The sequence below is a fragment of the Manacus candei genome, unplaced genomic scaffold (assembly GCF_025592945.1).
Source record: "Manacus candei isolate 608988 ecotype Guabito, Panama unplaced genomic scaffold, ASM2559294v1 h1tg000051l, whole genome shotgun sequence".
In the NCBI taxonomy this organism is placed as follows: domain Eukaryota; kingdom Metazoa; phylum Chordata; class Aves; order Passeriformes; family Pipridae; genus Manacus; species Manacus candei.
Genome location: NW_026138099.1, coordinates 3000755 through 3025103, shown reverse-complemented (window position 1 = coordinate 3025103; position 24349 = coordinate 3000755). Strand labels below are relative to the sequence as shown.

General features: G+C 39.2%; 1 protein-coding gene across 6 annotated transcripts in view; it reads left to right on the top strand.

Annotated features, from left to right (window-relative positions):
* Nucleotides 1–940: 940 nt before the first annotated feature.
* Nucleotides 941–24349, top strand: part of CEP78 (centrosomal protein 78) — a 30613-nt gene continuing 7204 nt past the window's right edge. For 2 of the 6 annotated variants that reach the window (XM_051801398.1, XM_051801397.1), the window contains exons 1-13: nucleotides 1135–1282; nucleotides 3202–3476; nucleotides 3700–3875; nucleotides 4449–4521; nucleotides 5034–5137; nucleotides 5775–5949; nucleotides 7511–7624; nucleotides 7879–7943; nucleotides 11791–11899; nucleotides 13551–13686; nucleotides 14634–14679; nucleotides 15828–15971; nucleotides 23157–23234. In XM_051801398.1, coding sequence (XP_051657358.1) covers nucleotides 3224–3476; nucleotides 3700–3875; nucleotides 4449–4521; nucleotides 5034–5137; nucleotides 5775–5949; nucleotides 7511–7624; nucleotides 7879–7943; nucleotides 11791–11899; nucleotides 13551–13686; nucleotides 14634–14679; nucleotides 15828–15971; nucleotides 23157–23234 — 1473 coding nt within the window. In that variant the 5' untranslated portion in view covers nucleotides 1135–1282; nucleotides 3202–3223. Of the gene's footprint in view, nucleotides 1092–1134; nucleotides 1283–3201; nucleotides 3477–3699; nucleotides 3876–4448; nucleotides 4522–5033; nucleotides 5138–5774; nucleotides 5950–7510; nucleotides 7625–7878; nucleotides 7944–11790; nucleotides 11900–13550; nucleotides 13687–14543; nucleotides 14680–15827; nucleotides 15972–23156; nucleotides 23235–24349 lie in introns of those variants that run through there. The other 4 variants (XM_051801396.1, XM_051801392.1, XM_051801394.1 and 1 more) reach the window with 3 other exon arrangements.

Below are 24349 nucleotides of genomic sequence, written 5' to 3'. Positions count from 1 at the left end.
TTTGGCTGATTGTGGACCCCTCGTCTTTTACACTCAATTCACAAAATGTCAGAGTGAAATAATTTGCAGGGATGGTGATATGAGACTTACTGAAATAAGTCTTGTTCCAGTACACTCGATAGCACTTAAGGTGCTTCAGTTGTTTATGATGCCAGTCAAAGACAGCGTGTAACATTGCATCTGCGTAAACAGAGTGTCCTCACAATGTTCTAGGGGCCCATCTAATTTCTCTGGAAAACTCTCTGGAGTTTGTTTAACTTTAGAGTTTAAATCCTGGTGCCTACAAGCAGACTAGAGACATAACTTTTAAAATAACCAAGTCACTCTTAGTCATCAATCTACAGTAATAATTTTTTTTAAATTAGCTGGTGTCCCTACACATGAATGAGCTGCAAATCCTAGGATCAGCACTTGGACTCCATTTTGAGCATTTTGAGTTATTTTGCCTTAAATGTTGCACTGTGTAATGCACTGCACTGAATGTTAATGGTTCTCTGATGTGAAGTCTCCTCTATGTAAACTAACCTAGGAAACTAGTGAGAAACGTAACTGTGAAAGAGGAATTTGTTCACCCTCTCCGACTGCTCGGGCCAGTTGAGTGCGGCTAATGCTGTACATCAGTACAGCTGTTTCCCTACCGATACAGCTCCTCACTCGCATGCCTCGCTCACAGTAAAGCTAAGCAGCATGTATAAAACATTCTGAAGAACAGCCTGTCTGCTTTCTTCCAGCACTGCACTTAAAGCTTTTTTATCTTTTCTTAACACAGGTAGTTCGCGTTCCACCGTAGCTTCCACCCCACTCCCCCGCCGTTGCCGTTGCCGTAGCCGGGTGCGGCCATTTTGCCCGCGGGCGGTCGGGTGGAGGAGCAGTGGCCAATGGAGTGTCAGCCTCTCGTGCCACGTGTGGCGGCGCGCGGCGGCGGTTGGAGCGCGGGGCGGGCGCGCGGCCGCGGCAACGGCGCGGGCGGAGGCCGTAACGGGGCGGTAACAGCGGCGCAGGGGAGGCCGAGCGCGGAGCCCGCGGAGAGCCAGAGGAAGGAGCGGGCAGGGGCCCGGGGGGCGAGCGCGGAGCCCGCGGAGGTGGCTGAAGTCGGTTCCGGGAAGGGGGGACCGTCGGGGCGGGGGGCGCGGGGTTGCGGGTGCAGGAGCGACCGGGTGTCGCTGCTGCCGGCCGCCTCTCGCGTGCCCCTGGGGGTGGCGGCGGACAGCGCAGCCCCTGGTTGTTGCCGGTTCAGTGATGGACGGTCTGAAGGAGTTCTCAGAAGCCGTGTCGATACTGAGTGGGTGAAACATTAAAAAGCTCCTCTTTTATGCCAGTTAAAACCACGGTTGTGTATTTGCGTGTGTTAGCTGGATGCTTCATTACATACTTAGACACAGTGAGACAGCGGGTCAAATACAATGAGCGCAGTCCCAGCAGACCACCAGGCCATGGTTAGCAAGGAAAGTAAGCATAGGGTCAGCGCCCAGTTAAGCTTCCCGCCTGTGTCCTGCAGTTCGGGATGTGGGACATGGCCATGGCTTCTGCAGGCAGTGAACACCTGATGTGCTGTTTGTTTGCTCCTCTATACATTCGCCCAGCTCATTACTTTAATCGCTCCAAAGTTATACCCTCCTGGAGACTCTTAGCGTGGAATTGGATTTTTCAGTTTTATTTGTGTTTCTTTTTATTTGTCACCAGCTAGTATCATCTGATGTTTTCTGGCATCTGTATTGAAAGATAAGTAAATAATTGTTTTTTCTGTACACTGTCAGAGCCCGTCAAGATACTCTAAAGTTGTGTTAGATGCACTGACTTCACTGCAGAAGAGTTTAGCTTTCATGGCTGTTTTTCATTTGGAAGGTGTTGTGGGTATGATTAGTTTGGCCCTTTTCCTCTCTACCTGCAATTTGGTTTAGTTCCGAGCTCTAGGGCCCGTGTCTTGTTTCTTTACTTCAGTTAGAGGTGTGGTGTTCAGGTGTTGCAATGAAAGCCACTGTGAAAGAGTATTGCTTAGCTCGAGATAAAAGGCTCATATTTTGTGTATCGACCAGAAGCCGTTGGTGCCTTAAAGCTGATGACCACTTTCTGAAGCTGAAGTATTGGACTATAATTTAATAATTTCTGTTCCTGTGGCCACAGTTTAATCATTGAATGCTGGTAAATCATAGCTAAAATAAAATAAATAAAAGGGTGTGGAGGAACTGTCTTATTATAGTAATATTAACTGTATTATATATAACTATTATCTGTTATTAGAGTTTGTATCTTATGACATTTTTAGTCATTTGAATACTAAAGAAATATAATTTTTTTTTGTAATTATAATCTTAGAAATGGCTGTCCTTACATGCTTGTATCTGTCCAGTAATTCTTGTCCTAATTTGACATACAGAATTTTTCAGAAGATTGCTTGAAGCTTTCTAGTCTGTAGCAGTAAGAAAAAATGTTTGCAATATGAAAAATGTTTGATATCCTGTATGGAATACTTAATTCTATCTTGATCTTAAACAAATGTATCTTCTATGTATACTGACTAATATTGCTATTGAGACAGTGGAATTACTTAACCCTTAATAGCAGTATTTAGAGATTCTGCTTTGAAGTTAGTACTGTTTAGCTGCATGGTCATTAATCTATAACAAAAACTTATGCCTTAAAAGCGCTTTCTGAAATTTACTGGGATACATATATAAGATATGCAATAGCAAAAATATTTAGGAAAACACATTTTTATTTTGTATTCTGAGGGGAATTTAGACTTTTGGCTGAAGTAGCAGAGAAGTTCTGTTTCCCAACTAGTTCTGTATGTTTCCCTTTATGGTGGCCCAGGGAGTATCCAAGGCTTTTGGGAGTCTGCAGACCCTGACACTACAAAATTAAATTTTAAAAGGAAAACAAGATCTTTACAACAGTTAGTGCTTGAAGATCAGGCCTTTTGTGTTCTGGATATACCTGTTTGTGTGGGGAGAATAAAAATGTGGGTTTGTTGGTTTGGGTTTTTTTTTCAGACGCTTATTAAATCAGCTGTACTTAAGCAAGTAGTGAGCATCACAAGACGTCAGTTTTTTAGCTGCCACATTAAGGACGTGTAAATGCTGTACAATGTATAGGAACATTTCCATGTTTTGGGTATGCATATTGAATTGACATAGCGTTGCAAAATCAGTTATACATTGAAAAAATTTTATATCTTTTTTCCCCTTTTTTATTTTACAGAGAAATTTATCACATAAAAGAAATGATTGAGTCAGTCAAATTAAGAAGGCAGTGCATGCTGGATTTCTACTCACATTATGAACATCTTTGTGAACTTCAAGGCTCTGTCCCACTGAAAGCTGTGAAGGCTAACCTGACTCAGAATGCTATTGATCTAATTGTAGATCACATCAAAGCTACTGACTGGGCACCACTTCTGAATGCTATTAGGCATAATAAGACTCTGACTTCTATTGGAATAAGAAGTTTACATCAACACGGTCTTGAAGAATCAGGTCCATAGTGATGGTTATAAAAGTTAAATATTTTGATGTATACCTGTTGCAATTTGTTGCATAAAGCTTCTGTATGATTGAATACATGGGGGGAGGAATTGTATTGCCTAAGGAATTATTTCTATTTAAGAAAATATGGAAAGAAAAGCAAGGTGTGATTGTGATTGCTTTTAAGCTAGTAGAGACTTGATTTTACTGATATGTAATTTCTATTGTTTACTAGGTGTTGAAAGATATAAAACTTACTTTAGAAGGAGAACTCCAGCAACTCTGTCAAAAGACTTAACTGGCCAACTATGCAAAGCTGTGAAAGGCTGTCTTAGTATATCAGATGTACTAAAAAATTTAGAACTGCAGGGTTTGCTTCTGAGGGAAAGAGATCTAACACTTTTAACAAAGGTGAGAATATATTAGTATACAAATAGATGACACATATGCCCAGAATAAAGAATAGTAGCAACTAAATTTTCTAAGTATTTGTCACAGACAGGGATGGTTTTCATCTAAGTTATATATGTGTTATGCATAATACAAATGATTCTGTTGAGATATTTACTATAACCTAGTTTTTCCAAATGTTTCAAAATCACTTTCATCAAGCCGTAGTGGAAAGATCTTAGCAACATCTCTGGTATGTGTTTGAGGCATATAATGTATGCTTTTGACTGAAATTACTGTGCATGTACATGATAGAAGGAAAGTTGTGGGACATCAAGGACATAAAAACTGGTCTTCAAGATGTATTACTGGAACACTTGAACTTGCTAGTGAGTGGCTTCTAGGAAAGGAAGTTCCTCTTGTTCTAAAGAAATGAACCAGCTTTAACTGAACTTAAAGGTTTGTGTGTTTTGACCTTCCTCTGAACCCCTAGAGTTTCTTGTAGGGAGCACAGAGTTTGTGTGGTTTAGGTTACTTGGTCTTTTCTCTTTTTTTGCCTTTAAAACCAGTTGACAATATTGTTTTATTCTTAAGGGCTTGGCCACAGCTTCATCTCTGGAGAGTGTCTCTTTAGCCCACTGTCCAATTGGAGATGGAGGGTTGGAAAGTAAGTTCAGAATCAAAAATGTGTAAATATACTTTTCTCTTTTTTTTTAGTTTCCAAGTAGGTCAGCAAGTTTTTCAGTATTTCCATTCCTGTTTTAAATTTGTCTATAATGATTAAAATAACAATCCTTCCTTTATTCTACATGATTAACAACTTCTAAAGACTTAAATTTCTTCTCTTGATGCTAGTAAATAGCCATACTACTTTATAATGATGTTTTTACTTGTATTTAAAACAGTATTTATATTTCTTAACTCTTTCCTGAGTTTACGTAAGTAAACTGAAATAAAATATGTTCTAGGTTGTTCAAATACTCTTTTCTAAACATTTGCATTAGAAATGTATAAACCTAGAAGACTTTATTTAAAATATACTTCTTACATAACTCTGTTTCTTTGTCAAAGCTTTTGCCTGTTAAAGCTGATTTAGCCTCTTAACAGGGCAGTGAAAAACTGTTTTGATAATCTGGAAGTCATGTGTGTAGATAACATGCATTCTTTTTTGTTCTTCAGCAATCTGTCAGAGTATAAAGAATGCAGCTACTATCAGATCTGTAAACTTCACAGCATGTAGCCTCACATGGCGAGGGGCTGAACATATAGCAAATGTATTAAAGGTAATTTAATAACTTTCTTAGAACAAAATGTTCACAAGAACTTAATATATTTGATTTTTTTCTTTTACTTTCAAGTTCTAAATCCATTAAAGCACTTTGTGAGGAGCATATGTGAGTACTGAAGTGTACAGTCCTTCTGAAAGCTGTGACTTTATATGCCGAAAGTAGCTTGGTTTACTAATGTGGGATTTAAATATTTCAAGTATTCTTAAGCACTGGGTAAAAATAATTGATTTTACAGTTTAGAAGCTACTGATTAACTAACAGTAAGTATGTGACTAGTGCAATATTCTAATTAATGTTAACAGTGGTTTTTGTGAAAGCACAGAATTTTGTAGTATGTATGCATTTCCTGTTCAATGTGTTGAAAGTGTCTGTCTGCCAAAAGAAGGTAAAAAGATATTTTGTTGCAAAGTTTAATGATTTGTATTGCAGACTGGGTAATCTGAACAAACATGAGTTAACTGTAAGGCTTAAAAATTACTTGCATTTCTTGAACTCCAAAACAGTATAACTGTTTTTCTTTATATCAGCACTCAAGCCATTGAACATGAATTACAAAGAACGATAACTTGTCATCTTTTCATCAATAATGGCCTTGGCTTTGCATTTGTTAACAGTTTCTTTGTTTGCAAAGCACCAGGCAATGAGAAGACATGGTGAAGCTTGGGCTGAAAGCCTGCGTTACAGGAGACCTGATCTTGAATATATGACGGGCTTGAGACGGGTTACTTTGAACTGCAACATGCTTGTTGGAGATAGAGGAGCAAGTGCCTTTGCAGACTGTCTAGGAGAGGACCTTTGGCTGAAAGGTATTGCAAAATAGACTCTTAAGATATGGTAGTGGCAGGCAGAAAACTTAAAATTGTCAGTTATAACAATTGCCGCCAGAAGAGTAAGTCGCTATGCATTTGGGAAAGAATACTCTTTTTTTCAAAAGAATTTTCTCTTTCTCTTTTGAATTGCCAAAGTATCCAAATACTTTTGTGTCTTCTAGTATTGTTCTCTAGTATTTTGGAGAATTAATTTGTTCTACATTATATCTGTACAAAATTACTAAAGGTGGTGGTGTAAATCATAGCATTCTGTACACGGAATCAAATACCTGTTGAAACTGTTTTATAGTTTGAGGCAGGTTTAAGATAAGATGCGTACTGATGGAAGAGGATCAGGTTAGAGAATACTTAAACAAACTGGACAAACAGTTGTCCATAAGTCCTAATGGGATGCATCCACAAGTGCTGAGGGAGCTGGCTGATGTCATTTTAAGGCCACTCTCAATAATCCTTGGAAGAGCATGGTGATTAGGAGGACAGTGCATAAGCACGGGAGGATAGCTAATGTCACCCTTATCTTTGAGAAGTCTGGGAAGAAGGACCCAGGAAACTAAAGGCCAGTCAGCCTTACTTGGATCCCTGGGAAGGCAGGGTTGGGATGCCATCTAGAGGGACCTCAGCAGGCTGGAAAAGATGCTGATGGGAACCTCACAGAGTTTAAGGAAAGAAAGTGCAAAGTCCTGTACCTAGGCTGGAATAATCCCATGCACCAGAACATGCTGGGGTCTGTATGGCTGAAAAGCAGCTTTGTAGAAAGGGTCCTGCAGGTCGTGGTGGACAACAGGCTGTCCATGAGCCAGCAAAGTGCCTTCATGGCAAAGAAGGCCAATGGTATCCCAGAGTACAATAGGGAAAGGCTTGTGAGCAGGTTGAGGGAGGTGATTCTTCCTTTTAACAAAAGTGAGGCCACATGTGGATTCCCTAATACAGGAGAGAACTGGAGCTACTGAAGAGAGTCCAGTGAAGGGCCACTGAGATGATGAAGGGACTAGAGCAACTCTCATTGCAGAACAGGCTGAGGAAGCTGGGACTGTTTGGCTTGGAGAAAAGATGGCTCAGAGTAGGGTCTTACAAGGCATAAAAATATATTGGAAGGGAGGCTGTAGAGGAGTTGGAAACACTCTTTCTGGTGGTACTTGGTGACAAGGCAAGAGAAAGTGGGTACAGATTAAAACACAGGAGGTTTCTCCTGAATGTCAGGAAACTTTGTCACTGCGAGGATGTCCGAACACTGGCACAGGTTGCCTGGAGTGGTTGTAGAGTGGTTCATATTACTTCCTTTGCAGTTGTTAACAGTTATTTAAGTTGATCTAAAATACCAATTTAAATTTTTAGTTTTCTTCTTTTAAAGTAATACTCCTGTTTTACACATGGCTGTTATCATGTCCCTGTTTCTTATGCTTCATGTTCTATGAAATGGAGATTTTCAGCAGGTGTGGGTTAATTTTTTTAGATATTGACTATCAAATTGAATTATTAACTAAATATCACTAGTGCAATGAATTTTATTTTTTTTTTACCTCCTTAAACATTTCAGCACTTGATTTGCAGCAGTGTGGAATATCCAATGAGGGAGCAAGATCATTATTAGATGCTCTTCAAACTAATACAACATTAGTGGTACTTGACATAAGAAAAAATCCATTAATAGGTATGTATCTGTGTCTGCCTTTGTCTTGTTTGTGTGGTGGTGTTTTGTTTTTTTTTCTTCTTCAGTAAGTATATGTGGAAAGGTAAACTGCTTTTAAGAAATAAAACCATGCCACAGTAATTCGCTAAACATTTTTAAAATGAGGGAAACGAGAAGGGTAGGTAATATATACTGCTTATTCAATGATCTCTTTGTTCACATAAAGAGTTGTCTCATACAAAGAATTCTTAGTCATGTATTTAAATTCATTCTAGGTCACATTCTGATGAAAAACATTATTGAAAGAGTTCTTAAGAACGGAAATAGTGCTAATTCAGAGGTACGTTTTACGGATTTTGGAATGAGTTTGGGGTTTTCTTTGCAGCTGCCATTGCATTTTTTTTTTTTAAAGGACAACTTTGTTCAAAATGAATCTAAAGCAGCTATTCTAGTTGTAAACAGAAGTTTGACTTTTAGGCAGTTTAAAAACCAACAAACCCCACTATGTTGGGAAAAACAAAAACACTATCAGCAACATGATATTGTATTGGGCTTTTGTATGGTTTCTCATGGAATTTAAGGTGTACCATGTAAAAAAACCAGAATATACATTTAATGAAAAGAAAAATGGAAATGTGTGTGTACATGGGCATTACTGTAGAACATTAAATAAATATTGCTGCTGGAGGGCTTTCTACTACATGTGTTCTTATTAACATGGTAATAATAAATTTTCATTAAAAGTAAAGGAAACTGCAATTTAAAATTCAAAACTTAATTTATTTTGAAACTTACTTCATGTCACTAGTTTATATAATTAAGATTTTTTTTTTAAGTTACTCAAGGCTGTCCTTTCCAATGCAAACCATCTAAGAAAACAGAGTTCAGTTAAAGTGCAGTACGCCCTTTCATCTTTATCTAGCAGTCCACAGAGAGTTCACAGTAATGTGCATAAACTGAATATCTGGAGTATTTATTGTTAGATACACTGTTTAAATACAAAGAAACCTGATTCAGCTCCCAAAGGAGACAGGAAAGAAGTGAGTGTTCTTTATTTCACAGAACTGCAGCTATCCCAGTTCTTGTTCTGGAACTTATTACTCTTTTCAGTTTGAAAAGACTTAAAAGTCAGGGCTGCGGATCTGTAGGGAGTATCTAATAATCTGAGAATTTGTGTGTAAAATTCCTTGAGGATTAGTACAGTTCCGCACTTCAATCTCTAGAAGACTTCTTTTGAGAAATTGACCTTGGTTGTGAAGCTCTATCTTCTTAGCAGATGCAATCAATACTTGCAAAATGTTGCAGGGATCACATGAAAATTGCATCTCTGTGGAAAGTCAAACCATGAAAAGAAGCAGCTCTGGGGAATCTCCCTTATACTAAGAGATAACTCGACTCAAGACATTAGTTTTATATTTTGCCACTTAGTGCAGTATCTAAAGTTTTACTGGCAATTCTTCATATTTCATTAACAACATGAATGAAGAAGTACTGACCAGCAGTCAGTACTTGATAAGCATCTTACTATTCCACCAGTCCCAGCAGTCCTTCCATCCTCTTTTGCGTAAAAACTGGTTGTTTCTCTTTGTTTTTCAATAGCATGTAGGTGATTGCCTTTTGGGTTGGGTTTTCAGGTTTGCAAGAAGAGTTAGTTCCCTGCTGCTAATTTATGCCTTTAAATTTGGTGGGCAGCTAAAACAAAAGAAAGTTGTATTATTTTAGCAGCACTGTGTAGCAGTATAATGAATTGTGGATATGACTGAGTGTAATAGGTGGTGAAAGTTTGTGGAGTTTCTGAGAGACTGAATAGGTTAAAGGAAAAAGCCATTGAAAGTGTGTATCAGGGTTGAGTGGCCAGGTTTTGGTTTGGTAGGGGTGGCTTCTGTGAGAAGCTGCTAGAAACTTCCCCCATGTTTGGTAGAGCCAGTGCCAGTTAGGTTCCTTGATGGACCTGCTGCTGGCCAAGGCCAAGCCAATCAGGAATGACAGTAATGCCTCTGTGATAACATATTTAGGAAAGAGAAAAAAAGTTGTGTGGCAGATGAAAATTGCATCCAAAGAAGAGCAGAGTGAGAACATGAAGAACTCTGCAGACACCAAGGTCAGTGGAGAAGGAGTGAGAGGAGGTGCTCCAGGCAGCGGAGCTGAGGTTCCCCTGCAGCCCCTGGTGCAGCCCATGGTGAAGCAGCTGTGCCCCTGCAGCCCATGGATGTGAAGAACAGGGATGCATAGATCCACAAGCAGTCAGTGGAGGAGACCCACACTGGAGCAGGTGGATGCCTGAAGGAGCCTGTGACCCTGTGGGGGGCCTGTATTGGAGCAGGGTCTTGGCAGGGACCTGCTGACCCAAGGGAAGAGGAGCCCATGCTGGAGCAGGTTTTCCTGGTAGGACTTGTGGGTGGCCCTGTGGGGGACCCACACTGGAGCAGCCTGTGCCTGAAGGACTGCACCCTGTGGAAAAATGACCCACATTGAAGCAGTTCATGAAGAATTGTTACCTGTGGGACGGACTCAGGCTGGAGAAGTTCATGAAGGACTGTCTCCCATGGGAGGGGCCCTACAGGGAGCAGGGGAAGGACTCCCCTCCCTGAGCGGCAGCAGAAAACAACCTGTGATAAACTGACCATAGCCCCATTTCCCATCTCCCTATGCCACTGCAGAGGGAGGAGGTAGAAACTTGAGAAGGAAGGAGGGGTAGGGGAAAGGTGTTTTTAAGATTTATTTTACTTCTTATTCACCTCCCCTGATTCTGTTAGTAATCAATTTAATTAATATCCCCACTTTCAAGTGTTTTGCCTGTGATGGTGGTTGGTGAGTGATCTCTCCCGGTTCTTATCTCAATTCATGAATCCTTCGTTATATTTTCTCTCCTCTGTCCAGTTGAAGAGTGAGAGAGTGGCTTTAGTGGGTACCTGGTGTCCAGCCAGGGTCAACTCACTACAAGGTGTCTATAAAACAAGCTGCTTTCAAAACATATTCTTAATATTTTGCTGTCTTTATACTTGGATGCAACAAAAGCAGCAGGCACTTAAACAAGAGATAGGTTACTGGTCTAGATGAACTTTAGGGTTAACCTAGTAAAGCTGCCCTTTTATGTGTCTTGTAAAACAGAATTAAGATGCTCTTAGATGTTTACAATTTCATTTTATTCTTTGTCTGTTTTCAGCTTAAAAAGAACAATTCATTGTCTTGAGGAGCTAGATGCAGCTGTAGACCCTGCAGAACTTACCCAAGGATTATTTGAATACCAAGTGAAAAAAAAAAGTTTTTCTTGCCAATGATAAATTTGGACTAAATTTGGTTGGTTAGAGCACAGTAATAGCATTTTAATCTTCCTGTGCTTTAGATGGGAATAACTTTGCTGTACAATTCCTCCTACTCTGATGTGGTGTTTAAAGCTGAGAAAAACTTTGCGTTAATGTCATCTATATTTCCTTCAACAGCTTCTTAGCAGTAGACCCTGTATTAGGGATGCACATTGCAAAACAATTGCAGTGTAATTTAAGAGTCTCTACCAGGAGTAGTGAAACTTTTTATCAGGGCAAAGGGAAGCTTTAAGAATAGAGCTATTGCTGTAAGGAAATGAAGTTTTAGTACAGCTGTGGTCTTTGATCATCACTGTGTCTTAATTTTAGTTTGAGGGCTTTTACTTTGTAAGGATGAATTTTCTTTACAAGGCAGTGAAAATACAACGTTGTATTTTTTGAAATACTGATATTATTGGTAATGCAAAATTGTGCTAGGGAAGCTTTTATTACTCTGGAGAACTTTGGCCTGAGCCAGCCATTCCTATCAAGCCAGTTTTCTGAGAATGAAATGCAGAAGCCAGAGTTGTCTCTTTATAGGGTTGATGCTGTGGGGTTTATGCTATAAAAGATTATAGGGTTGATGCTGTGGGGCTTTTGCTATAAAAAAAGTGTTTTGCACAGGAGATAGGAAAATATCAGATGGGATATTATAGTTTTGTGAACACTTTCTGATAATGTAGCACTCAGACTTGCATCAAATCTATGTTTGAATTTAGGCTTTGTGGGACTTCTGGTTTTTTTCCTAATTTTACAGTTTATTAAAGTTTTCTGTAAGTACCAGACAAGTATATATGACAAAACCCTCTCCTATTTTAAATAAGTACCTCTTTAGCTATCAGTTACTAAACTGATTTATCTTTCTTTAAAAAAAAATTCCAGTATAGGTGGCTGACATCTCCATCTTCCAAAGATGCTTTGAAAAATAGATCAAAGAAAAGAACTATTGTCCTAGGAAGTGGTCGGAAAGGAAAAGCTACTATTCGTATTGGTAATACCATCTTTATTTTCTCTGACTACAGTAAATTTTGTCAACAAAATTAATACTTAAGAGCTTTAATTGTAAAATATACAATGTTAGTGTTTTACAGAACACTTGTCTCCAAAAAAATTCAATTTATTATTAATTCAGCAGTACATCTTCTATCATCACTGGTATAGGAAACTTGCTTTTGTTTTTAGTGCTGCTAGATAGTGGCTGGAAAAACGGTAGGACATGCTGACTTAAATATGTGGAAGAATTGCACGTATTTATTCTGAGTGCATCCTCTCCACAAGCTTTCACTTCTGCAAAGCTTGGCTGTAGTAAGTTGCCTAGTTCTTCTGCTGTTGTAACCTTTCTGTAGCAAGCTGTCCTCTGCCAGAACAAACAAACATGCATTTTTTACTGATGTACAAAATGTTCTACGATATTTTTTTAAACTTCATGTAAACCTATTATAAATAGTATGTTTAAAATAAGATAGGTATCTTGAATATTTATAATTTAGTACTGGTAGCTACAATACACTTTTTCAGTAAGCTACTAAAAATTTCAGTGTAATACATTTGACTGTCTCTCATCTTTGCTCTAGTTATCTGGAAACAGAGAGGTAAGCATAAATCAAATTGAAGTCTTTGTACAAATAAACTGTGGTGATCAGGGTGGTGGAAGAAGAAAATGCTTGACATATATAGTTGTGGTGGTGTGGGTAGGGGTTTTTTGGTGTGGGGTTTTTTGTTTTTTGTTTGTTTTTTTTTCCTTCCTCTTTCTTTTTGTTTTTTGGTGTGTTTTGGGGTTTTTTTTTTTAAGAGAGAGAGGGAGTCAGGAGGTGAAATCTATCTTGTTTACTATTTTGAGACAGAATTGAAATTTTGAATCCCCTTACCATAATTATACATGTCCATACCATTACAGAATCAGTTGTTTTATTGATCTCAGAGAAATAATAACCCTAATTCCGCTAGTTAACCTGTATGAAATATTAGGTGAACAAATTAAGTTTTCTGGACTTGTTAGTTTCTGACTTAGCAACCTGAGTTAAGAGTGATCATCCACATTAGGTTTCTTTTCTGAATCTACTTCAATAGCATATGATTTAAACAAAAACAAAAGACTGGACTGGTGAACATGACTTTTTTCATTACTCGTTCTCTTAAGTGAAGAGACTGCCAGTGTTAAGTACAAGCAATCCACAAGTGCCAGCTTTATTTTCAAGCATTTTGCCCACAAATAAACCAATGTTCTTCACACTCAAGCCACTAGAGGGAAGTTTGAAGCACATAGATAGTTATAGATAGTTTTATTGTCTACATGGATTGTCTCCCATGTGAGCCAATGGAATTAGGTATCTGAAATTAGTAATGTTCATAAACCTCTTCAGCTACAAAATTTTACTTCGTTTTTGAATAACAGCTTGTCTTAGCTGCATCAGCCTAATGTAGCAGTTAAGTACACTGGCTTAAAATTGCAAGTTTTTGGACACTTTAGCGTAGTTAGACTGATTGGCAGATTTCCTACTTATTATTAATAATAGTTCTTATATTAATAGTCCCTGTTATTACACAGGAGATGTTACTTAGGAAGAGTATGCTGTGAATTTGTATGTAAATAATTAGGTATAACGAATTCTCTTTTCTTCTAATCTTGCTGTTCAATACAGGACTATTGTCTAAAAAATCGGTAAGTCCTGGGAAAAAAATTACATCTGTGAAAGAGAGTTACTCACCAAAACCACTACCACCAGGCACAAAAGGCTTCCTTCCTTGGCGGACTGCAGAACGTGCAAAGAGATGCAGGTGAGGTTTTCATAGTACAAGGGAAAATAATAAAGCATAAAACCAGCATGATAAATATAGTAGAGAACAGTGTTAGTCTTTTTAAAATATTATTTGAAAGTTACACATATAATTTCATATTGCATTCATAATTTTTCTGTTTATATAAATTTTGGGGATTTTACATAAATTCTGTTCTAGTAAGTATTTAAAATACACAAAAATAAATGATGGCCATAGGAATATTCAGATGTAGCAAAAAACCCCAGCAGAACCAAGCCTACCTTGCCTGCTTGTTCTTTTGTTAATAATAATTTATCAGATGTATCATAGCTGAAGGTGCAAGTTAGTGTTGTAAACTTATAGTATACTTGATTTGGCATTTGATGCCTAGGTATTTCTTCCACCTCTTCTTTCTGCTTCATTTCCCCCAATACAAGCCTAATTATTGTGATCATCTAAGTCAGCGACTTAAAATAAAACTAAAAAAACTTATGTATGGAAGCTCTCTTTTGAAACAGCTTTTGTTTGGGTTTGTTTGGGTTTCTTTTAAATCTATACCCTAGACTTTGGCCGTGCAAAATGGAGACTATATAACTATTTAAACAAAAAAAATTCCTTAATGCTCTATCATAACTGTAGTTATTAAACTTATTTTTTAAAATCCTGAGCACCAAATTCTCCTCTTGACTTTAGTTGAAAATAATTAACTAAGCAAGATGCCTACTGAAGATATTAATGTTAGCATCCAGTAATGTTGCTCTAAATCATGATTAGGTAGGGGGTGCTAATAGAACAAAGTGAGGATCTAATGAGGGTTAAAGGGATACAGTGCAGTGTCTAATGCTGTTTTTACTCTTGTGCTTCACCTGCCTTAGAATCTTGTATTTGGAAGTGATTGTAGCAATCGTGACATTGCAAACTTACTTTCTCAGAAGTGTTTTGTTGGGTTTTTTTCCTAACTGTAGAGGTGGGGCTCTGGATCGTACTGGAGAATTGCCAGTGGAGATTCAGGTACTGTTTCTCTCATAGTGGTTTCTTTAGTAGGTGAATGCCAAAAAAAGATGAAAATGTTCTTTCTCAACAGAATTTATTGTCTAAAAGTTAAGACTGGAACATACTTTTAAAGATAATCTATCATGGAAGTGCAAAAAAATAGTTTACATCAGCATTTGGTTGAAACTTCTTTGCTACTTAGTTTACTTCCATTTCTGTCTCTGTATCTTTTGGTTTTCTAGTCATATGAGCAAGCTAGGTTGGAGTATGGGCACAATCCCTTCAGAGGCAATAAGGAGGATTAACAGCATTTTTATCTGAAGGCTTTTGCACCATCTTTTCTGTCTTGAACTTGGATTACTTACTTGTGTTTGAACGGGTCTGTGAACTGCTCCAGTAAACATACCAGCAGGAGAAGAAAAATCCCCACTTTCTTCTGTCTCCTTTGCATCTCATTTCCATCTTCCCTCCTACCTTGCCCACTGTAGAATAGCTGGAGAAGTGCATTTTTGTATACTAGTAAATTAAACTGGCTCACAGAAGGGTGTGATGGCTGCTCACTTATACCCTACTCTGGCATAGGGTTCCCATGGACTGCAGTGCTTTGGGAAAACCTGCAGTGCCACAGGATTCCCATGCACTGCAGCTCCTCTGATCCATGTCTGCTCTGACATGGGTCTTGCCTGGCTGGAGTGAGGGTATTGGCTCCACCACAGAGCACCTCTTCCTGCTTCTAGTCTGCTTTTCCCTCTGTTTTTTCTCACTCTCTTTGTTCCCACCTCTTCTTCCTGTCTGGCATTTTTTGCCCTTTGTTAAACCATCTCACCCCGATGCTCAAACAGCTTCACTGCTGGGCCCAGCTCTGCCCTGCAGTGGGTCAGATGGTACCAGGTGTCTGACATGGGGTAGCCCTGGCTGTGCCTCACGGGGACCCTGCTGCTAAATCCTCACCACATGTACCCAATATATGCACACATAGGATTGATTTTTTTTAATATTGTTTTATGCAAATTTATTTCAAAATGATATAGCTGGACAATGTATATACATTGTCAGGAGCTCTAGGAAACAACTGTATTTAAATTAAGCTTTTGATACAATTTAATCTTTGATTTTTGCTGCACATTGTAATGCTGTAAGTAGGTGTGGTTTTCTGGTGTAATTAGACAGGTGTTCCTGTGAAAGTGACAGTAGAAAGTGCTTCAACATTTGATACTGAAGACACAGAAGATTTAGATGATGTCATCCACTATCCTGATCTGGCAAAATCAATTGATAAGATTAATGTAACAGAGTATCAACAATTAGAGGTAAGAAGCATGTTCTGTGCCTTAGACTCCATAAAGGCAAGTTATATCGATTAAACCATGCTTTAGTCAGAAAATTGTTGTTAAGCAAATAAGTAGCCATGGAGCAGGATTTCAGAATAGCTCTTAATTATCCTGCATTATGTCACACAGGGTTTCATTTCAGAAGATGTGTGTCAAATATGCACTGGATGTTCGATTTCTTAATATTATAATACAGATACATACGCTATAAGCATATTGTCAAATCAGTGCCTTAATAAGAAAGAACTTAATGTAGTACACACAACTGCAATATATGTAATTTCTCTGTTCCAGTCTTGAACCATAGTTTGCAAATCTTTCGATCAGTGTTATTGCTTGTTGTATTTTCTTCCAAGTATTTCCTTTATAAAAGTAATTTAATGTTATTTCTGTTGTATTTTTTTCCAAGTATTTCTTTCATAAAAGTATTTTAATGTTATTTCAAAGAGCTAAAATATGGTAATGATTATTGTGTAAAAATAATTACAAAAATAGCTGAAAGAGTGTTAGAGCTTCATTTTATAATTGAGTTTAGGGTGGCTTAGAGCAAAAGGACTGTACAAATACTGCAATACTACTAGACTTTTTTGGGGATTTTTTTATTTGTTTGTTTGGTTGGTTTGTTTGTTTTTTAAACCTATGTAAATTTTTTCTTTAGACCTACCTTTTTTCTCTCTAGAACTTTTGTTCAGGAAGGTTTCAAGGTTTTCACATGTTGCTGAGACTTAAAGTTGTATAGGGACTTTCTTTGGGGGTGAGTTCGTTACTGTTCATGTGTAATTTATCAACATTGTGCTGTGTTGGTGGCTTCAACACTTAATCAAAAGCATTGTGTATGGAATCATAGAATTCCATGTTGTGTGAAAATTGCTCAAAAAAGTTCTATGTAGGAAGTACTGTGCTTTCAGGAAACAGTTCATGTATTTATTCTTGGTGTTTGGAGAGGGAGGAATATTATCTTCAGGACACAGGGCAGAGGCAGACATAACTTGTGCTTTGGGGAAGGGTTGTCATACTGACCTGTGACATCAGTGTTACCTGTACAGCAACTGTAAGGAAGGGATAATTTGTGATTAATTTGGGCTACCTTGGAGGTAAAACTACCAATTTTAGCAGCCTACCCCAAAATTGATTTTAAATTTTCTGTGCTTGTAAAACTCCAGATTTTCCTGACTTTCTGAATTTGAAAACCAAAATACTTTTTTATGCCATGGTTGCATATCAGATGCACTGTTTAAGCAGTCTGCAGCTGTTCCTGTGCCTCACCTATCCTTGTTATTATATTGACACAAAGCAGGTTTCACATTATGGCAGAACCGAACTACCAGCTTGTCACCATTGAATGGGGATGTCTATTTCCTCTTTGTGTCTGAGTGCTTTTTCATTTCTTGCTCCAGTCTTTTCCTCTTGTGTCTTTTTTCACGTTTTTCTAAGTTGATTCAACTTGCTGATATGGAGAAAACCCATGTAGTTGAACAAGGAGAAGTGCAAAGTCCTGCACCAGGGAAGAACAACCTCAAGCACCACTATCTGCTGAGGGCAGATCATCTGGAAAACAGTGCTGCAAAAAAAGGCCCTGGGGGCTCTGGTGGACACCAAAGTTGAACGTGAGCCACCAGTGTACCATTGCAGCAAAGGAGGGGAATAGCATGCTGGACTCCATTAGGAGGAATGTTATCAGCAGGCTGAGGGAGGCGATCCTTCCTCTGTGCTTGTGAGGCCACAGCTAGAATACTGTGTCCAACTCTGGACTCTACAGTACAAGAGAAATGTGGGCAGACTGAAGAGAGTCCAACAAAGAGCCACAAGCATGGTTAAGGGACTGGAGCACCTCTCCTGTGAGGAAAGGCTGAGAGAGCTGGGACCGTTCAGCCTGAAGGAGAGAAGGCCTGGGAAGGGATAAATACCCAAAGAAGAGGGTGCAAATAGGATGGAGACCATCTCTTTTCTCTTGTGCCCAGAGACAGGAAGTTACACAATGGGCAGAAGCTGAAACATAGGAGTTTCATTCTGAACATCAGGAAACACTTTCACTGTAAGATGAACTGAACACTGGCACGGGCTGCACAGGGCAGCGGTGGCGTCTCCCCTTAAAAGATATTAAACAACATCTGAACATCTTGTTGTAAGTGTCCCTGCTTGAGCAGAGGGTTGTACCAGATGACTTCCAGAGATCCCTTCCAGCCTCAACCAGTCTGTGATATTTTTCCTGGATAGCATTCAGCTATCTTAACGACTCACATTAGTTTATGTGACTCGGGGTGTTTCAGAACCCCAGAGTATGGTAAGTGGCAGAAGTCTGTGGCTCATAAGGCAAGAGAGGAAGTGGAGGACTCTTTTATCTGTATTAATTTGGCTTAGGTACTGTCATTAAACAGCTTTTAATGCCCAGCAGCTTCAGGGAGGAACTTACCTAACTGAAAAGTAATCCACTTTACTGAGAGCAGGCCTCTCAGTAAAGTGAGACAACAGCTGTGCTAGAACAATGATGGGAATGCAGAATTGGAATAAACAGTAAGAGATGGGAACTCCTTAAACTCCCACTTTGCCATGAAAGCTCTCCAGACATTTTATGATATGACTAAATGACCAGACTTTCACTTTAGTATGCAAGTCCATGAGAACTTCTCTGAATCCTTCTGCCCAGAAAGGGGCTTTAAGCATGGTACTTAGTGAAACAAGTAGAACTTAGTTGTGTTTTCTGTAAAAGAAAAAAATGTCTTGGGTAATGAAAGGCTTTATTTCTGCTTAAATGAAAAATAAGAACTGACAGATACTAATTCCTTCCACTAGAGGGAATCGAATGTCAGAGTGGGTTCTGATGAAGAATGTACTTGAGGTAACTCCCATATTTTTAAATTTTAACTAATGATTTAAATGGTGAACTTCACCCTTAGTCTAGTTACCAGGTCAGCTCTTTCCACATATTACTACTTTGTGCATTACAAAGAAGTAGAGATTGCAGTACAACTTTTTTTAAAATAAGGACAGCAATGTATTCAAGGAGAAAAACATGGCTAATTAGTTCCTAAATTTTTTAAAATATATTTTAATTTTTTAACTTCAGTTTTATACCTCTGTCTAGTGTTGAATAGTCATACTGCATACAGTAATTCTGAGGGCTATATATATTTTTGGTATGCGATTTTATCTTAAAGGCTGTCAGTGCTGTCTTTCTGGGCTATACTTCTTGAAGACTTAGTCTTGTAGTTTGGATATACATTTAGCTCTCTCTGATGCTTTTTAAATTTTTTTTTCAGCAAAAAGACTAGGGCATTGTATCAACTAGTGAATTTCTTAAAAGCAAATGAAAGAATAAAGTGTGCATATACTTGTAATTTAATGTTGACAAATATGTTTACACATATTGTAAGGTGTAAGGCATCTTCCTTTAAATGCTAACTTTGATACTGCTTATGAGGAGATGCAGCTGCAGCATTCAGTTTGTTTTTGAAGTCAGTCCATAACCATCCAGAGGGGTCGCAGCTGACTGGAAGCTGGCAAATGTTGTCCCGATTTTCAAGAAGTGCAAGTAGGATGATGGAAGCTACAGGCCTGTCAGTCTCACTTCAGTGCTTGGTAAAGTTATGGAGAAGATTATTCTGGGAAATACTGAGGAACACCTGAAGGAGAACACAGTCATTGGTCAGTCATTGGTCACAGCCAGCACAGCTTCATGAGAGGAAAGTCCTGCTTATCCAACCTGATTTCTTCTTATGTAATCCACCTAAGTTGATTAAGGGAAGCCAGTTAATGTAATCTTTTTGGATTTCAGCTCCATCTTGGGCCCTGTGCTCTTCATCATCTTCATAAATGACTTGGACGCAGGACTGGAAGGGATGCTAAGCAAGTTTGCAGATGACAAAACACTCAGAGGAGCTGTTGACTCCCTGAAAGGCAGGGAGGCCCTGCAGAGAGACCTCAACAAATTAGAGGACTGGGCAATCACCAAGCAGATGAAGTTCAACAAGGGGAAGTGCTGAATTCTGCACCTGGGATGGAGCAACCCTGGACATCTGTATAGACTGGGGAATGAGGTGCTGAAAAGCAGTGCTGTGGAAAGGGACCTGGTGGTCCTGGTTGATGGCAAGTTGAATGAGTCAGCAGTGCCCTGGCAGCCAAGAGGGCCAACCATGTCCTGGGAGGCATCAGGCAAAGCATCACCAACTGGTCGAGGGAGGGGATTGTTCGACTCTGCTCTGCGCTGGGGTGGCCTCACCTTGAACACTGTGTGCAGTTTTGGGCACCACAATATAAGAAAGATATTAAGCTCTTAGAGAGTGTCCAAAGGAGGGCAATGAAGATGGTGAAGGACCTTGAGGGGAAGCTGTGTGAGGAGTGGCTGAGGTCACTTGGGGTGTTCAGCCTGGAGAAGAGGAGACTGAGGGAGACCTCATTGCAGTCACAACTTCCTCGTGAGGGGAAGAGGAGCGGGAGGCGCTGATCTCTCCTCTATGGTCATTGGTCCTGAGGGAATGGCCTGAAATGGTGTCAAGGGAGGTTTGGGTCAGATATTAGAAAGAGGTTCTTCACCCAGGGAGTGGTTGGGCACTGGAACAGGCTCCCCACAGAAGTGGTCACAGCACAAAGCCTGACAGAGTTCAAGAAGCATTTGGATGATACTCTCAGGCACACTGTATGACTCTTGGGGATATTCCTGTGCCAGGCCAGGACTTGATGATCCTTGTGGGTCCCTTCCAATTCAGCATGTTCTGTGATTCTCTGATTCTGTGATCAAATATTGTGTACATTTAAAGTGTGATAAATCAAGTTTAAAAAAAACAAGAAAAACTCCACATTTCTGTTTAAAACATTGTTGTAATTTAACTACTTTCTAAGCCATTGTCCTTTGACATTACGAACCACCAATTTGAGGAAAAAGGTCATTGCTGTCACCTTTAAAATTATCTAAAATATGTCCACAACAAAAATACTATAAAACTAAAGTTTCTAAAAAACACCTTAAGAAAAGTACACAGATCAGTGTTTACAGAGCCATTGTGCTGTCTACTGTCTTATACGGATCTGAATGATGGGTCATCTACTGCCGCCACCTGCGACTCCTAGAACGCTTCCGTCAACACTGTCTCCGTACAGTCCTAAACATCCACTGGTCAGATTATGTGACCAATACATCTGTTCTAGAACAAGCAGCAGTCACAAGTATTGAGGCCATGTTGATGAGAACACAGCTGCGTTGGGCAGGACACGTCTCCAGGATGAAGGACCACCGCCTCCCTAAGATCCTGCTTTACGGTGAACTTGCCACCGGCTGCTGCAAGAGAGGAGCCCCGAAGAGAAGATACAAGGACTCCCTGAAACAACATCTCATCCTTGGCCATATTGATCACCATAACTGGTCTACTCTGGCCTCCAATTGGGAGGCCTGGAGACACACCATCTATAACGCTGCTGATGCTTTTGAGAACGCACGCAGGATCACTCTTGAGGAGAAAAGACAACGCAGAAAGAATTGTGCCTTGCAGAATATACCACCTAAGGAGTCTTTCTGCTGTGCCTTTTGCAACCTGACGTGTCTATCTCATATTGGCCTTTTTAGTCACCAACACGCTTGTATCAAACGTGGGTAGAGCCCTTCCCAAATCTTCGTTCACAAAGCCTAGCCATGATGATGACAGTTTCTAGAGTTCCTTGCCAAAAACCCCCTACATCTCAGAAACTTTAAAATACATACGTATATGTACGCACACACATTATAAATGGAAATGTAAGCATTCTTCAGGTCTGTGGTAGCTATGACTGGTCTTCAAAGCTAGGGTATGGGATTCCAAGTTACATGTCAAGTTGTGAATGCAGAAAATTATGGTCACTATTTCCTGTCTGTGTGTCTGTAAGAGACATTACTTCCACATGTTCTAACGTTGATTGCAGTAAGACTGTGGTACTTTTGGATGGTTCTCCTTAGAGAATTGCCCCCAACTCTATGCCCGCGGGTTAGATACTGACTTCTACAGGTGATGCTCATGTGTTCTGATGATAAAGAGAAGACTAGCTTTCTAGTTCCAGGGTTAGCTTGGTTGATGCTACTCTAGGGAGCATAGGAGTGGGCTTCACTGGGCAGTAGTGACAGGCTCATAACCATCACTTAAGAGTGGTTGTCACTGTGAGGCCTGTATCTAGATTATTCTAAAACCTGCATCTTTGAATCAGATGCAAAAGTCCCTTGCATCTTTTAAGACCTGTGAGGACCTCTTTGTATTTGGAGAAGGATTAGTTTTACTACACATTCTGTTTCACACCAGTCTTCTCAGATGATTGCCTAAACTTTTATAGGAAACAAAGGATTTCAGTACTATTCGGATCTCTGCTTCCCTGTAGAACTGGTTGATAAAGTGTGTATAAAAAGCTGTGTCTTTTTACATATAGGTGCTCGTGTATCAAGTGTGTAGAGAAATGAAGTTTTGTATACTGTTATTTCATATATTCTACCCTCTGAAAAACAGATTAGCTTGATAGTTTTAACAGTTTTCACCTTTCAAACCAGAAGGCTCTGTTAAGGTGTGCAAGAACAAAAATTCTGATTTGTTCTTCCATGTCAGATGCTGTAATCAAAGATGATAATGCTCTGCTGGGATACAAGAAAATGTAGTATTGCTTATCAAATTCTGACTACTGTTACTGAAACTGAGATTCACTACTTAAAACTAATAGTTAAAATACACATGTAGGCATCTCATGAATAAGAATAGAATATGCTTATTAGATGTTTGGCTGTGTTCTTGTTAATTCAACACTAAACTTGGGATTGTGAAAATCTTACTTTTCTACTGAAGAAATAAGTGAAATCAGTTGTAAAGAGTACAGTTCTTAAGGCTCAGAATTTTGTATTCTTATTGCTATAAGAAGGAATAAAATCCTGGATAAAGACTACAGGCTGATAATCTAGAGACTTGTGCTGCAATTTCATGTTATCTGTTGCAATATTACAAATCTGTTGAGCAGATTTCTTCTTAATTTTTTCTTAATTTTTTGCATCCTAGAGTTATGTACTGGTAGACATCTGTCATGTATTTTCATAGCAGATAAGTTTTTGTTTGGAATGCCATGTGCTAGTTGTTAATTGGACGTGCTGAATTTTTGTATATTGCATGTTAATCTGACATTTTGAGGTAAATTTCTTGATCGTTTATCTGTGTTTGATAGTTGGAGCTGGAAGAATGCATGTTAAAACTAAAGGAAGAACAAAGAGCTAGAGAGAAGGCTGAGGAACGAGTAACAGAGGTAAGATACGTAACTGTTAATGATCTTTAAAGGAGGCACTGATCAAAGTATCCATGTGCTTAATTAGGAGTAATTATCTATGACCACTAATATGGTGGCTTCCAGAGTTTCAGTTCAAAGTCGCGTGGATCATTTACTAGTCTAAGGGCAATGATGAAATCTCTGTTTATTAATCTCCTGATCCTGTTCCAGAGCCTTGAACTCCAGATCAAGCTACTCTTTCAATGGGTTTTGTTCATTTGCTGTTTTATGATCTGGGGCATCCTGATACTTATTTTTCTTGAGAAAGTGATTAAATCTGTTTGCAGTTTGCACACATGGATGGTTCTTTGTCTCCCAACTCACTTATCATGACTTGTGCTGAGAACCTCTTTGTTGCAATTTGATATGGTTTGAAGCTGGCTCCCTGCCAAGTCTCCAAACCTTACCACAAGAAGTCCCCCCCCCCCAAACCAAGGGAGAAGAGGGAAAAAAAACCCAAGAGAACCGAAACGAGAGAGAGGCAGCTAAAGCAATATATATATAAATATATTTACACTTATATTGCAATTTATATACAATTGAAATATATATACAATTTCAAAAGGAAAAGGGAAGGGGGAAGGGAAATAAGGAACACAAACAAAATAAAATATACACGATCAATAGCCCAAGATCTAGCAACTAAAAGAATTAGCAAAGACTATCTTACTACCCTCCTTGGGGCAACAGAAAGTCACGCTGGAACGATCGCCGGCAACCCCTGTCTCCCAAGGTCGGCAAGGCCTCACCAGGCCTCACTCTCCAACCCGACAGACTCAACAAGCTGCCGGAAGGAAAGAGAGGGCAAAGGCCTCTCCTCCTTTCTTCTTATACCCTGGCTTACGTAAAAATCATAGGGAATACCGGGTAAATCTGGGCACTTCCTTGGTTACAAACCGGTCACCAAGGAAGGGCTAGACTAAACTACCACACAATTATTGTTTATTTTGGCTTATTCTGTACCTTTGATTTTTAAGCTTTGTTTCCACAGGCAAAAACCATATTGGATGCTCATCTGCGTGCCAGTTGTTGCGAAGTGCAGCTTAGTTTTACAAAACTGAACAACTTATCACAGTTAAATTGTGAAGTCTTCT